Source organism: Benincasa hispida, chromosome 4, assembly GCF_027475165.1.
Source record: "Benincasa hispida cultivar pf3 chromosome 4, pf3_genome.v1.1, whole genome shotgun sequence".
Lineage (NCBI taxonomy): Eukaryota > Viridiplantae > Streptophyta > Magnoliopsida > Cucurbitales > Cucurbitaceae > Benincasa > Benincasa hispida.
The window spans coordinates 7,821,417-7,836,070 of record NC_143481.1 but is presented as its reverse complement, the minus strand read 5'-3'; the positions used below and the strand labels follow the sequence as shown (position 1 = coordinate 7,836,070).

The 14,654-nt window shown below is 32.8% G+C and overlaps 1 protein-coding gene and 1 pseudogene across 4 annotated transcripts; one reads left to right on the top strand and one right to left on the bottom strand.

Moving 5' to 3' along the window:
* The first annotated feature begins 2,859 nt into the window (after positions 1-2,859).
* LOC150036445 (uncharacterized) lies at positions 2,860-4,401 on the top strand (annotated as a pseudogene).
* Positions 4,402-5,789: 1,388 nt separating this feature from the next.
* On the bottom strand, positions 5,790-12,780 carry LOC120075492 (phosphatidate phosphatase PAH2-like). 4 transcript variants are annotated; one of them, XM_039028932.2, is made up of 12 exons: positions 10,815-12,780; positions 9,718-10,600; positions 8,965-9,272; positions 8,790-8,863; positions 7,917-8,001; positions 7,747-7,833; positions 7,591-7,663; positions 6,978-7,021; positions 6,615-6,743; positions 6,417-6,515; positions 6,217-6,338; positions 5,790-6,115 (listed from the first exon to the last, which is right to left on the bottom strand). In XM_039028932.2, the coding sequence occupies exons 1-11, from the start codon at positions 12,114-12,116 to the stop codon at positions 6,282-6,284; spliced, it is 3,141 nt and encodes a 1,046-aa protein (XP_038884860.1). In that variant the 5' UTR covers positions 12,117-12,780; the 3' UTR covers positions 5,790-6,115; positions 6,217-6,281. The 4 variants fall into 4 exon arrangements, with proteins under 4 accessions (XP_038884860.1, XP_090169201.1, XP_038884861.1 ...); XM_090313075.1 differs by having other exon boundaries at positions 6,615-6,684; XM_039028933.2 differs by lacking the exons at positions 6,417-6,515; positions 6,615-6,743.
* Positions 12,781-14,654: the final 1,874 nt, after the last annotated feature.

Below are 14,654 nucleotides of genomic sequence, written 5' to 3'. Positions count from 1 at the left end.
TCTTGATTTTTCTAATATAAGATTCTCAATATTATACAAGGATTTTATAATATGAAATCTTGTAGAGTACAATTGTGATGTATTAAATTAATCGTACAATCAATTTATGAATTTTGAAATTGATTACTTGTATATTATTTTTTAATCAAATTCTAAGTAAATCTTCCTAAACAAAATTTATGGAGGCACCACTATTTTGGAGATAATGTTTTATGATAAGTTTAGAGTGAAGGTAGAGAGAAAATTCTAGAGAGTGAAATGGGGTAGATACATTAGGGTTCCAACCACAATTACAAAAGGATTGAAAATGATCTTAAATACTAAGCGAATGGGTTTTTACATAAGGAAATAAACTAACACTACTTAACATCATACAAAATATAATTACATCAATATTAAATAGGGCTGACGAAATAAATAGCAAAATTCAAGGTTTACTTTGGACAAATAGCAAAAAAAAAATTATAAAAACGGAAAAACTGAAAAATTAATTAAAAAAAAGTGTGAAATTGTCAAAAAAATATCCGACCTGAATTAAAACTCCCAACACTCAAATATAGAATTTGAAGAGTTTCTAAACAATTAAAAAACACAAAAATGCACTATAAATAAACCACTTACCAAGCTAATCAATGCACCTGCCAAACCTCAAATTAAGACCTACTTGACAAGATTGATACACAACTCAAGAGTTCATTCAAATTACAACATCTTTCCCAAAACAAAATAGGGATTTCAAAAATTTCCAACCAACATCAACAAACCGTTAAGTGATAACAAATTTCTTTCTAAGTGACCAACCACAAACCTTAACTCCTCCATCCACCTACAATAAGAAATCTCTACAAACCCTCACAATAATCACGTACATTCCAATAACTTGCTGTAAATCATGGAAGAAATAAACCTTTTCATATACATCCTTCTCTAACTTTCATTTGTTTGTCTAAGGGAAATCGAAACTCATAATGTGGAAAGGGACCACAAAAGTGATATTTTAAGAGTAGAAGCATATTTCAAGCAACCTATTTTGTGGAAGATGAAACTCGACGATTTCCACGATCTTCACATCGTCTTTACGGATAGTGAAATAAAAAACACCATACAATTTTTCTTTTCAATAATACAATGTAATCTCCTATATACAATAATTAGTGAAAATGACTGCTTGGATGTTATTGGATGTTATAAGTAGAGATGTTTAGATTTTTTAAAAATAATTACAGATTTATTTTTCAAAAATATTTACAGATTAAGGAAATTGTTTTAAATTAATATTTTAATTGAAATCTTTTGTCAAATGGAAAGAATCTTTTATATAAAAAATATTTCCCTATTCCTCAACCGGAATATTAATTGTTTAGCAATATCTTTTAATTAATAAATTTAAGAATAATAAACTTTGCAATATCTTTTAACTAATAAATTTAAGAATAATAAATTTTTTTAAGTGCATTCAAAGAATGATTAAAGTTATAAAAAAAGAGAAAACTGAAGGAAGAATAATGGTCAATGAAAGACCGAAGGCTATTAAAATAAGTGGTAGGAAAAAACTGACAAACAAATAACCAATAATTCTCACTAGTGAGGACGAGGTATGTTTCCAATTTTTATCTACAATGATTCAATAAATGAATAACATAGCAACGTATGTACAACAAGGAATGCAAGATATAATGGTTGGAGGATCACCATCCACTAATATTATAGGTAAACAGTAATTCCATGTATCTAAAGAAGTAGCAAGAGCCATAAAATAATACTTAAACCTACCTTGATCATCAGCTTCTTCTGTTGTATATGTTCTTGCTAAAAGTGAATATGTTGACAACTTAAAACGTAGTTCAAATAAATTACACTATATTTGGAAAAAAACAAACCAAGTACCTGTTGAAATTCAATCAGTCCACTTGAGAATGCTAACAAAAGAGCATAGGAGGACTCCAAAGTACCCTTAATAGAATTCAAAGCAATCTCACGGCCTCGCCAACCTTTTTGTAACTTACATTCACATCGTGCCTTTTCATATAGCTAATAACATCATATGGGCACATGGAACCTTATCATTAACTCTGAAAAAAGACTTTGTACGCTCAGAAACAATCTGCTTGCCTATGATCATATCTAACAATATCGACAACACATTGGTAGGTGTTTGTGAATTTAAGGACCATCTACACCCCATTTTTCTTGTACACTAATGCACGTAGATGAACCACAGAACAAATCCTTACACCGAATATCAAATGACATATGATTGACCTAATTGTAATAAGTTCAAAACTATTATTAAGAGCAAGCAAATAAATAGATTTTTTCAATACATATTTGCTCCTAAAAAGTGAAGCTTCTTTAATGAAAATTTCAGATTGAGAGGATTCAAAAGCACGAAAGCATCATTACTCACTATTCAAATACACTGTATTTCTAGAAGTACCAGATGATATGATGTCAACAACTACACATATATCATTATGGGAGAATTTAGATAAAACTAACATAAGCCGCAAAGCATCATTATCTTCAACAATTCGAATAAGGAATCATCCCAGTAAACTCTCAAACGAGACACAAAGAGATTGGAAGACGAAAATAAAACTTACCTTGAATACAATCAATAAATTATTGGAATGAAGAATCTAATGGAATATAAGCCTTAACAACACAAAAATCATAATAACAGAAAGATTGAAACAGTTGATAGTTACTTGTTTGTTGAAAATACAGACTTTTCTTGAGATATTAATAAAATGAAGAGTATATCTAGAATATTAAAATGATATAATAATAATAAGATGATAATGAATAAAAGATGATTAAAATAATACAAAAATGATAACTAAAATCCTAATCATAATCACAAATTTTAATCCGAATTTAAAATAACAAAAAACAAATAAGATAATGAAAATATCTAAAGATATAAAAAATTAAAGATCGATTAATTTTGAATATTTTTGAAAAGTGGTTAAATCAAATCAAATCGGATATGAAACCATCAATTCAAATTTAAAAAATGTGAATCCATTAGGTCGAAATCTTAGTAATCTAAAAAGTTGTTATCCGACCATACCAAGGGCAATTTAGGGATTAAAAAAGTAAATGTCATGTGCTCAACACGCTTTTGCCAAAAATCTCATTATTTCCATTTTTTTGACAAAAATCAACAAGACGCTTCCGATTATGTTATTTCCTCCGATTTCTCTATAAAATACTCTAACATTTTGTCCATAGATCTATCAAAAATCAGGTAAAAAAATTATTATTTGAAAGGTGCCCTACAAAATTTATGAACTTCACTGCTAAAAAAATATTAAATTTCAAGATATAAGTATATGGGAATGATTAATATTCCCATACTCCCTCTTTTTTACTTATACAAAAAAAAAAATATATATTTTTTAAAAAATATATATTTTGGGTCATGTGGCACATTTTAATTCAATGCTGATTGAGCAGTCCAAGAGATGGGTACATTTTTTTTAATTTTTCTTGCAAAGTTAGTGGAGAAACTTCTATAACCTTTTTGTATTGATGTTTGGTCCATATGGAACATGGGATTCTAATTTTATAAATAATAAGAATGATACAATTTTACAGTTATAGCTATGCTCACTGCAGGAGCTCCTATAAAATACTTGAACCATGTTAAGATTTGTTTCATCTTCAAACATTCCAACCAAACAAAAATATATTTTTAGTTTAAGAATGTCGGTCTCGCAACTTCAAGGATGGGCTGAGAATGAAGCAAATAAATTGATAAAGAAGTATGATAGAAATGTTGATGGTGATCTCACTCAAGAAGAGCTACAATCTTTCCTCAACGACACTCGTAGTTCAACTTAACTCAACAATGAGATGATCATAAAAACTAACGACAATCTTGTACACAAGCTTAGTTCAAACACTCATATGAACCAGAAAAAGCAGTTGCGAGACAAAATTCAAAATTCATCAACAAAAGTTCTGGATAGAAAGCAATCTAATATTCCTCTTAGTCGAGAGAGGATAAAGGAGATTTTTAAATATCATGATAGCAACAAAGATGGTTTTTTCAGCATTCGGGAGTTAGCAAAAACTTTCGACTCTCTAGGCTCAGTTATTCCATTCTACAAAGCTCACTATGCTATGGCTTATGCAGATGCAGATAAAGATGGTCTTATCAGTGAGGCCGAACTTGACAAACTCATCGATTATACCAATAAAATCATCAAGAAGAAATGAAATGAGCTTGCACGACACATTCTCGCATATGTAACTAGAAGGAAAATATTGAATAAATAACTATTTAAAAATAACATAAAAGAGATGTATGTTGGAATTAGAAATCTCATCTTTTATTATTAATACTAATTTCTTATGGTTCATTTTTAGGGGTATTTAAATGACCCGATAATTGTAGGACTACCCAACCCAAATTGTAAGGGTTGGATTGGGTTAGTTTTGTTTTTTGTTGGATTAAATTAAATTTTCTCTATTTTTCTCAAGTTTAAGTTGGGACTCGAGTTGAATTAAAAGAAAAAATTAGGTTGACCCAACCCAACCGGAATTACATATAATTAATATATATATATATATATATATTCCTTTTAGGATTAATGAATTTGTGAGTTTTTAATGTTTTTCTTTTAGTAATATTTGTCTTTGTTTAAAGTTTGTAATAGATTTCATTAATATTTGATATTTAACACTTGAGTCTTCCCAAATTTTTATTATTAAATATATGTTGTAGATAAATTTAAGTATTTTAAATTAATAAGAAAAAGTAATACCCGACAACACAACCCAACCCAAAATTTAAGGATTGGGATTTGAGTTGGAGACCCGTCTTTCATGTTGCCTTTCAAATTGGTCCAAAAAAATCTCACAACCTTACCCAACCCAAGTACACTCTTATTCATTTGTCCTTGTTAACAATTAATAAACACATAACAATTATTACATATATGTCCATAATCTAAATATAAGCTCAAATTAAACCAAAAGTTAAAATTTGATACCTAGATTCTCAAACTTATACATGTATACAAATATCTACCTTTAACATTTAAAATATGATGCATTGATTACAATGTATATTTAAAAACATCGTTCAGTGTAAAACCATTATTCCAATAATCAACAAAATCTTCCTTTTTTATATATATAAAAAATCATTTTTAAATAATAAATGAACCGTATAAGATTTGTACCTTTCATCTCAAAAAGAGAACTACATGTCGATTTGTACCTTTCATCTCAAAAAGAGAACTACATGTCAATTACCGTGAAACTATGCTCACTTTGACAAAATCTTTTTTCTCCATCCTCATCATCAATTATTAATACTTATCTAATTAAAAGGACAAATATACCCTAACACGAATGTGAATGACTTTTAATTTTTTTTTTCAAGTATATAGTTTATTAGGAGTATTGATACATGAGTGTGTATATAACCCGTGTATATATATTATTTTTTAAAAAAAATAAATAAATAAATAAAAGCTCTTCGAGATGAGGTATATATTATAGTTGACTCACGAGACCATCAAATAGAACTCGAAAGAAAATGTAGTATTTTTATTTATTATTTAACTAAAGAACCACAAGTATTATAATAATAATAAAAAAAGGGATCGAGCAAAAGAAAATATCCATCAAATGTATTCATCTAAATAATAATAATAAAATAAAAGACGGTAACTATTGGGGAATTTTGCCACCATGTTCATGGTGTAAGCAAATTCCTTCTACAATCAGAAAGGCACGAGGAAAATGTACAACCATTTTATTTGTACAAACAAGCAAACAGAAATGGGAATTTATTCACATTTCAAGGATTGTTCCTTACTTTCTTCCTCAGGGAAATAAATACATATCTTATGGAGCTTAATTATTTATCTATGAATTTAAACTACATACTTACAAAAGCTAAACTCTTGGTGGATGATAACATCAGACTATACAATAATATTATATCCAGTATGTAACACAAAAATTTCGACTCAGCAGATATCAGTATAAAATATGAACTGATTCTGCAGATGATTTTTTTATGGGAAACAATGGGTAATCAGCAATGGATCCAGAAGTTTAATAATCTCTACCAATGAATTTAGCTAAGAACACCCACCTGGAGCAAGTTATACCAACAAGATGTTGGAGAATATCAGAGAAATTCTAAAACTTCTACAGATGATATAACGTAGAATTTGTAAATCAAAATCTACTAACCGAGCACATTTGATGCCCAAATTCAAGGATCTCCAATGTAACAGGAATCTTCTAGGCAGGCAACTTTAAAAATCCACCAAAGAAGGTGGTAGTTTCCAGTAATTCCATGAATTGAAGTCCTCCTGAGAAAATAACCAATGAATTGGTTCGATAAAAGTATTTCAAGAATTAGTTGAAGTTCAGTTTAGAGCTTATGAAACCTGCTCGGACGAGGTCATGGGGGGAAACATGCCATTGACAAGAGTGTGAAGTGAAGTATAAGATTTTGTGTCGACACGACGGTTTACAACCACCTCCCCCTACAAGCATGAACATTTTGACGAATTTTATTGCAACCAAATGGTACAATATTATGTTGTTTTTCAAGTCATATTCATGAATCCTCCTCAAATTATCACCTTGGGATTAATAATGAAGATTTTTCCTTTTGGAATTCCAACTTTAAGGTAGCTAAATTCATCCGTGTCCCTGTTTCCAAACCCAGCATAAAATGGATTGCAATCTGGAGGAAATAGTTCTCGAATTCTCTATGTTACAAAAAGCAGACTATGAGCCATCTTATTTAGAATCCATGTAAACAAATGATATTCTAAACTTCTAATTTGAGCGATTTTGTCAAGAAAAAAGCTTAAAATCCAATCCAAGAAATAAAACATTTCGAACAGTCATCATCGAAACGGCGGAGCTCATCACAGTATGAGAATGAAGGATGTAAAATTTGTATAAATTTAAATATCAACAAGGATGGGAGGAAAACTAACCTCCAAGCAGGCAATCTTGAACTCATGAGGAGCCCGCCGAATAACTGCGAAGGAGGAAATGAGCTCAAAGGTATTATTCACAAATTCAAGCAGCCCATATATATATTTTTTAATTATCACATTATTGAGAACCTTTGTCTTTAAATTATGTTTACAACCCATCCTCTACAAATATCTAGGAAGGCTTCACCCACCCCAAAGCTAGATGTAGGAGATGGGTTTTCGACCAGAAGGCTTGATCCTAAGATTTTCCCAAGGCAAACCCCCCAACCCCCAAACCACCCCCACCCCCCACCCCCCACGAGGGAAAAAGGCTATGCAGAGTATGGATGCAAATGCAGGAGACACTTAAAAGGCTAAAGGGTTCACACGACTCTGCTAAAGTATGCATTTCAAGGGAAAAACATGCTGCATCAAACTACCCAGTACTGCAATTCCTAGTTTAAATATATACACCAAATCTAAGAATACAATAAATAGCCAGAACTTTCTCCAGAACATCTAGCAACTTACTAAAATTAGACTGAAAAGAAAGAAGTATCGGATAGTAATTCTCAAAGCATATTTTTTCACGTAATTTCTAACAAAAAGACAAGGGCTAAAAGGCAGTAACCTTCACGATATAGTGAAGGGAAAAGCCCATCAGGGGAGATAACAACAGGCCCCTCTGGCAAAGCCTTCCCATCCTACATTGATAAAAACCAGGTAAAGATCAATCATGGATATTAAGTCAAGAATTTAAGCTCTAAATAATTACTGAATACATTACCTGCTTAAGGTTGAAAAGAAACTGGCGGGTGTGATAGGCTTGAGAAATTGATCGTGCACTAAGAAAAAGCAATTGGTACCCATTTTCCTGAAAATATAAAAATGAAATAAATCAAATAAAATTGAGTTCATTGCATCATCGTTCATCACAGAGTTTGAGATAAAACATACCTTAATAGCAGAAAATAAATTTGTGACACCTGTTTGTGACCAATCCATTCCAACAAAGGGCATGAATTGACCCAGAACATCCGATCTAAGAAAGTGACAGAAGAGGAAAAAGTAAAGAAAGTGAACAAGAGTGAGAGAGGGGGAAAAAAGAAAAAGGAAAAAAGTAAATATTTAGTTAAGCATCCGTTTGATTAACCCTTTTTCGTTTTGGGTTTTTAAAAATTAAGTTTATAAACATTACCTCCACCTATAAGTTTCTTTGTTTTATTATCCACTTTCTACCCATGTTTTCAAAACCTATGCCAAGTTTTGAAAACTAAAAGAGGCAGATTTCAAAAGCTTGGTTTTTTTTTTTTTTTTTAGAATTTGACTAAGAATTCAAATGCATCTTTAAGATGGAAACCATGGTATGGAACTTGGGAGGAAATAACATGAATTTTAAAAGCAAAAAACTAAGGTTTAAGTGCTACATGTTTAGTTCACAAAGGTTTAGTTTCCATAGCTGAAGAATTAATGAGGCATCTTCCCCATCCTAACCCTAATTAAATTTTTCCCACAACTGAATCACAAAGTGAATAATTGAAGAACAACTCTTGTCTATAAGGAACTTGATTGCATATTTTTTTGGGCGGGGGTGTTGGGTGGGGGATAAGTGACAAACTTCCAATATCAAAGAGGATGTTAATTGGATGGTAGAAGCCAGAATATGTTACTAATGACTCGTCCAAGTGCAATATTTTCATTCTGAAAAAGGATTAGAAAGGGGCCAACAACTGGAGTAAACAATACCAAATAAGAGTTCTCTTTCTCTACATAAATAAAACCATGCTGAAAATCAGATGCATTCAAAATCATCAGGATGAAATACCATACTTTGTTATTGTCCCATCCACATCTGATATCACTATGCGCGTATTCCATTTCCATAAATAAATCCTAGCATCAACCTGTTGAGAAACATATTCAGTCAGAGATGCAAAAATGAAAGGAAACAAATAAATAAAGAAGACAGGGATGGCCAAAAGAAAAAAAAAAAAAATCCTCTGACCTGCTGTTTCCCCAGCACTGCAGTGTAAAATGTGAAAGTTATTGTGTTTCCCCCTTCCTTGAGATTTAAGGATGCCAGCTGCTCAGACGTCGGCGAGAGGGATTTAACCATCTGTTTCTCTACCTTGTGCTTAAAGATGCTTGCTTCTCCATCTATTCCAATGTTCCTATCTGAAGCCTTCTTAATATCAAAATCTATGTAACCATCAACAGCTGATTCGCTTCCTTTCCTAGAATTAGATCTTTTGAAAGAGAAAGGCCAAAGTTTCCAATTTCCGACAGGGTCAACGGTTGCTTTTACAGGACTACCTGTAAAAGTTTTCTCAACAGGGTCAAGAGCTATAATGTGTTTCAAAAAGGATATACATTCATGTTCTCAATAATAATGATCCTCAATTACATAGAGCAACCTCACTCCATAAGGAATAACTGCCAACTTTTAAGCCTGGTACCCTACAGTTTACTGTTCAAGGATTTTTTGCATCAATTTTGAATAAATCAAGTGCTTCTTGTTTCTTACTAAAAAGAACAAGAATTTACCTCTAAAGGAGTCTAACAGAAAAAAAAAAATTGTTCTCAAAGATGAATGGTGTGAAGATTAATTAATCACAAAAAAAAGGAAGCCATATATTATTCTTAAAAGACACACAGGATATCCTAAAATCAGTTATGAATTTGTTAAGACAGTAAGTACTCAAAGTTAAATCAGTAAGTACTCGAAGTTAAATTTTACAGTATATTCAAATTCTCTTACCCGCTCTAGAGTTGGGAATAATACTTTTAAGTTCTTCTGAAACCAAGAATTCTCCGGATTTTGACCGCTCCTCTGCCACTTTCTCTTTTCCATCATCACCAGACTTGGAGCTTGCATTATCTTTACAGAATTCCATCCACTTCAACGATTTGGAATTTGAGTCCACAGAATGGCTTAAACGATGATTGATCTTACAGGCAATTGGATTATCAATAACAGCCTGCATATTGGGTAGTGATGCTGCCAGACGCTCAACTTCTTTATTAGAAATTGGATGACTTGGAGGAATTGTGATGGGACTTGCAATCCCCTGATTGAAGATCTCGTGACTATCTAGAGAAAGAGAACTGTCTGTCACATAACTTCTATTTACAAATCTATCCTCTTCATCAATGCTACTTGGATATACTAATGGATAATCTTCTTTATCATTGAAACGTTGCCTTTCTGACTCTATATTCCCATTTACCTCAGTTTTTGAAACATCAATATCACTGAAAAGGAATTGTTCATCATCTGAATTCGTTGATGGCATTATCTGACTTTCTTTTGTTATGATTCTATTACCAATAGAACTCAAAGAATTTTGGAACTTGCCGGTGACACTTCCAGTTCCATCTACACTTTTATCATCTTGAAAATCTGAGCTGAAACTTAAACCCATGCTATCAGACTTCAATTCTTTAACAGAACCAGGCATTTCTTCTGTGGACACTATTTGAGTATAGGAAGCTTCGAGTGTCGGTGTTTTTTCTTGGTCCATTGTGTTGCCTTCATAGACAGAACTATTACAATGATCTACTTGTTGAGAATAGTTCACAAGGACTTCGACTTTTTCAGTCTCAATTTCAAAATCTCCTCCTACCGCACTAGAATCTGTATCCTGATTAAAAAGAATTTATATATCAGTGCTAATAAAAAAGATTCGGCATTAATGGAAAAAAAAAAAATCAGTGAACCTTCTAACCTTAAGAGATCAAGGCAGCTTCTTAGTATCAGTAAAAAATGCTAGAACTAGGCTTTGAATTTAACAATCCTACATTCCTAAATGGTACATAACTGTGAATGAGTTTTGTTCATGTCAGAATAAAGCTTACCTCAGGATGAACTTCAGCTGTCAAGTGCAATCCCTCAGTTCGATCATCAACGATCCCAGATCCTCCATTGGCCAGGTGGGAGACTTCATCAGTCAGTACCCTTGAATCATCCCTTATCAACATTAAGCTATTGGAAGTTTCATAGAACATTAAGGATTGCACTACATCGGATTCACTCTTGTCTTCGGACATGTTGAATACTTGAGAAGCAATATTTGTTTCATCGGGTAAGTGGTGTCCAATAAAGTTCTCTCCATAATTTGAATCGTGGTCCATTAGCATTGAAATTTGGGACTTGGAATCTGCATTTTCAGAGATGGTTCCCATCGAATGCACAGTATCTTCAGCATTCTGTATGATATCTCTTGGTGCATATTTCACTTCATATGTCCCGTCAAAAACCTTTCCCCCTATAATGGAAGTTGCAACCACTTCATCCTTGATGTTTAAACTTGACATTTCTCTAGTTACCTCAATAGACATCTCAAGCTTTTCTGATTCCAATTGAGAGCCAGTTGTTATGTGCTCACTGCAGGTATTATCACAATCTTCATCAAGACTATCTCCCACGTTACCTTCTACAGTTGATGTCATGTGGCTTTTGTCATCATCTCTCCTCAATTTTTCCTCATCCTTGCCATCTGAAGTGTCAATGGAAGAAAACTTGGAAGAATCTGATTTCTCAAGCTTTTGCGCATGAAGATTGGTAGACCACCTAACCTCTAAAAGATCAGCTGCAATCTCAGCACGTTCTAGTGAGTCTACCCTTGCAACAGATGTATCCTTATGATGATCTTCTTTCATTGATTTACGACCCCATACAAATCCAAGTATCTGTCGCCGGGAGGTAGTATTTGTCACTATCTTCCCTTTATCATTACTTTTCTCAATCCCATCTATTGAACTCCTTGTATCACAGTTGCAACTTTTTGAACTAAGGATCCTCCTACCATCCAGTTCCTGCAGCAATTTCCCATCAGCTTCATCGCCTGAAGATGAAGGATATAATCCAGATTCTCCTTCAACATCAACTTCCCTCAAAAAATAAGCTTCTCCTTTATGATCCAAATACATCTGGAAATTAGCTTCAACCCCATTTACAACTATGCTGACCACCTTCTCCTTTGTCTTCAAAACACCTTGAAATTTCCCAAACCGTACATACCAAGGCGATGATTTAAAACTACCATCCTGCTGTTCGACCACAACAATGTCCACAGCTCCACCAAAAGGATGAAATGGCCCAGAAACGGTATAAACACCCTTTGAAATGTAGCTACCTAGTATCCCCACTGCGTTCATGGTCCAATATTGTGATTCCTGAGATCACTCGGATCACAAATCTCAAAATTTGGCCCTCATATAATAACCTGTAGAAGTCCCCCAATAAAATCGTGCGTCCAGTGTTCAAGCTCAATATCCCCAATCATATATCTCCAAAACTCTTAAAACTAAAGAGAAACTAAACTACACACGAAACTAACCCAGATCACAAATTTTCAATTCTACGATCTCAAGAACAAGCGGAATCAACCGATTCAACCAATCAATCAATCGATTTAATCTCCAGTGTCTCACTTACAACAATTATTACACGAAACTCAGATGATAAACCACGGAGATAATCAATGTTGAAACAGTCAACCAATTCAAATCAAAGAAAGAACCTAACGACAATATTGATGGTGAGTAATCAACAACCTGAAGACGCCATTAATCTCAGAGAGAGCGAGTCACCATAATTGTAAGCCTGGTTGATAGGCAACCGCAACTCGCTTAAGAAAGAACCGCGAAGAAAATACGCCGTTGGCATAATCAAAGCATATTCGCTTTTAATTATTCGAATGTTCCTCCGCCATAATCCAATTCCGAATCTGCAGAGCAAGAACAGCACGTGATGTGCGAAACGTCAAAACCTTCTTCTTTGCAGAATTAAGGATCGAAATTTGAGAAGTCTATTAAAATTAAAAAGTTTAAAATTAATGGTCTTTTTGTTGTTCTCTTTTTTTTTTTTTTTAGTAATTGTTGATATTAATATTAGTAAGTAAATTTTATCCATATTTTTTATATCAAAGAGTTAAATTATTTTCTCATATTTAAAGAAAAACAAAAAAAAAATTAAGCATAGACGAGTAACCACACAACATTACGACCAACACTAAGGGGTCGTTTGGTTAGAGGGAAAAGAGGATGGGAATGGGAATGGGTTTACATGTTTGGTTTGTGGGATTTGTTTATTTATCTTGGAAAAGGCAATTCCTAGGTATCTTTTACCCACACAAATGAAGGAATTGTATACCCATTGAGAAGTGTGGGTTTTCATTTCTTCTTCCGCTTCCTACCACGATTTTCCTTCCTTCTAACCGTGAAATCGTATAGCATTTTGTTACTCAGCGATTGTGTGGCATTTGGTAAGCGATCGTGTCGCATTTGGTAAGCGATCGTATAGCATTTGGTAGGTGATCGTATATCATTGGGTAGGCGATCGTATAGTATTTTGTTACTCAACGATCGTGTAGCATTTGATAAGCGATCGTGTAGCATTTAGTAAGCGATCGTATAGCATTGAGTAGGCGATCGTATAGCATTTTGTTACTCAGTGATTGTGTAGCTGAGCTCAGCGATCGTGTAACATTTGGTAAGCGATCATATAACATTTGGTAGGCGATCATATAGCATTGGGCAGGCGATCGTATAGCATTTTGTTACTCAGTGATCATGTAACAGAGCTCAGCGATCGTGTAGATAATTTAAGCGATCGTATAGTATTTTGTAAATGATCGTGTAGCGGAGCTCAGGGATCGTGTAGATAATTTAAGCGATCGTGTCGTATTTTGTAAACGATCGTATAGTATTTTGTAAACGATTGTTTGGACTTGTTTTCACAATCTCAATTTTTTTTTTTTTTTTTTAATTTTCACCTACTATTCCCAGACATTATTTTCCTATGCACAACCAAACATAGTCATCCTTGATTCCCAGAAATTTTATTCCCAGACATATAATTCTCAGACATCCTTAATTCCTGGGCATTGAGAAAATCTCAATCCAAACAGCCCCTAAGGGATGTTTGGAACAAAATTTTGGTTATTACAATCCTAAGTTATTATAGTTGGGTTATAATAGTTTTTGTTTTTGGTGTAAATTATTTTAGTTTGAGTTTAAATAGTATGTGTTTAAGATGTAAACTATTTTACTTTAAGAAGAAAATAGTAAATACCATAGCAAAGAATAAAAAAAAAATGATGAATATAAAATAGTAAAAACTATAGTAAATAGTAAGTACTATAGCAAATGGGATTTTAAAATAGTGTTGAATATAGTTAATTAGAGAATACAAAATAGTATTTACTGTAACAAGAGCTGATTATTATAATCTTAGGGTAGTCCTTACCACAAATCCACCCTAAGACTCTTAAACAAGTCGAAATGGAAGAATACTATCTGAAAAAATCTTTTAGATAAAAAAGAATAATCTTGAGAGAATGCAAAAGTTATAATGGCATGAGCAGATTTTTTTCACCTCTTAATAGATGTGACAAAAATATACAATATTGATAGTGCAAATGACAAAAGTAATGTCTTTGAGAAGGATCAATTTGCCAAGGACAACTCCTCTCTATTGATATATAAAATGGTCTATAGTATATAGATAAGACTGGGTACTTTATTCTGGGGACACTATCGAATGTGACTCACTTTTTAGATGTTACAATTGTTGTAAAGTACTACAAACGAAGTGATCCTAATTTGTTCATGTGGAGACATGTGGATAGGGGTGTCCTATGCAAAGAGTTCGTATAAGATCGGACCAAGAAATAAAATAATTCTTACTTTATA

Coding starts and splice junctions, on each gene's coding strand:
- LOC120075492 (XM_039028932.2), bottom strand. CDS start 12,116: ATGAACGCAGTGGGGATACTAGGTAGCTACATTTCAAAGGGTGTTTAT. Junction 10,601..10,814: donor CAGCTGAAGTTCATCCTGAG/GTAAGCTTTATT, acceptor CTTTTTAATCAG/GATACAGATTCTAGTGCGGT. Junction 7,834..7,916: donor ATTTATTTTCTGCTATTAAG/GTATGTTTTATC, acceptor TTATATTTTCAG/GAAAATGGGTACCAATTGCT.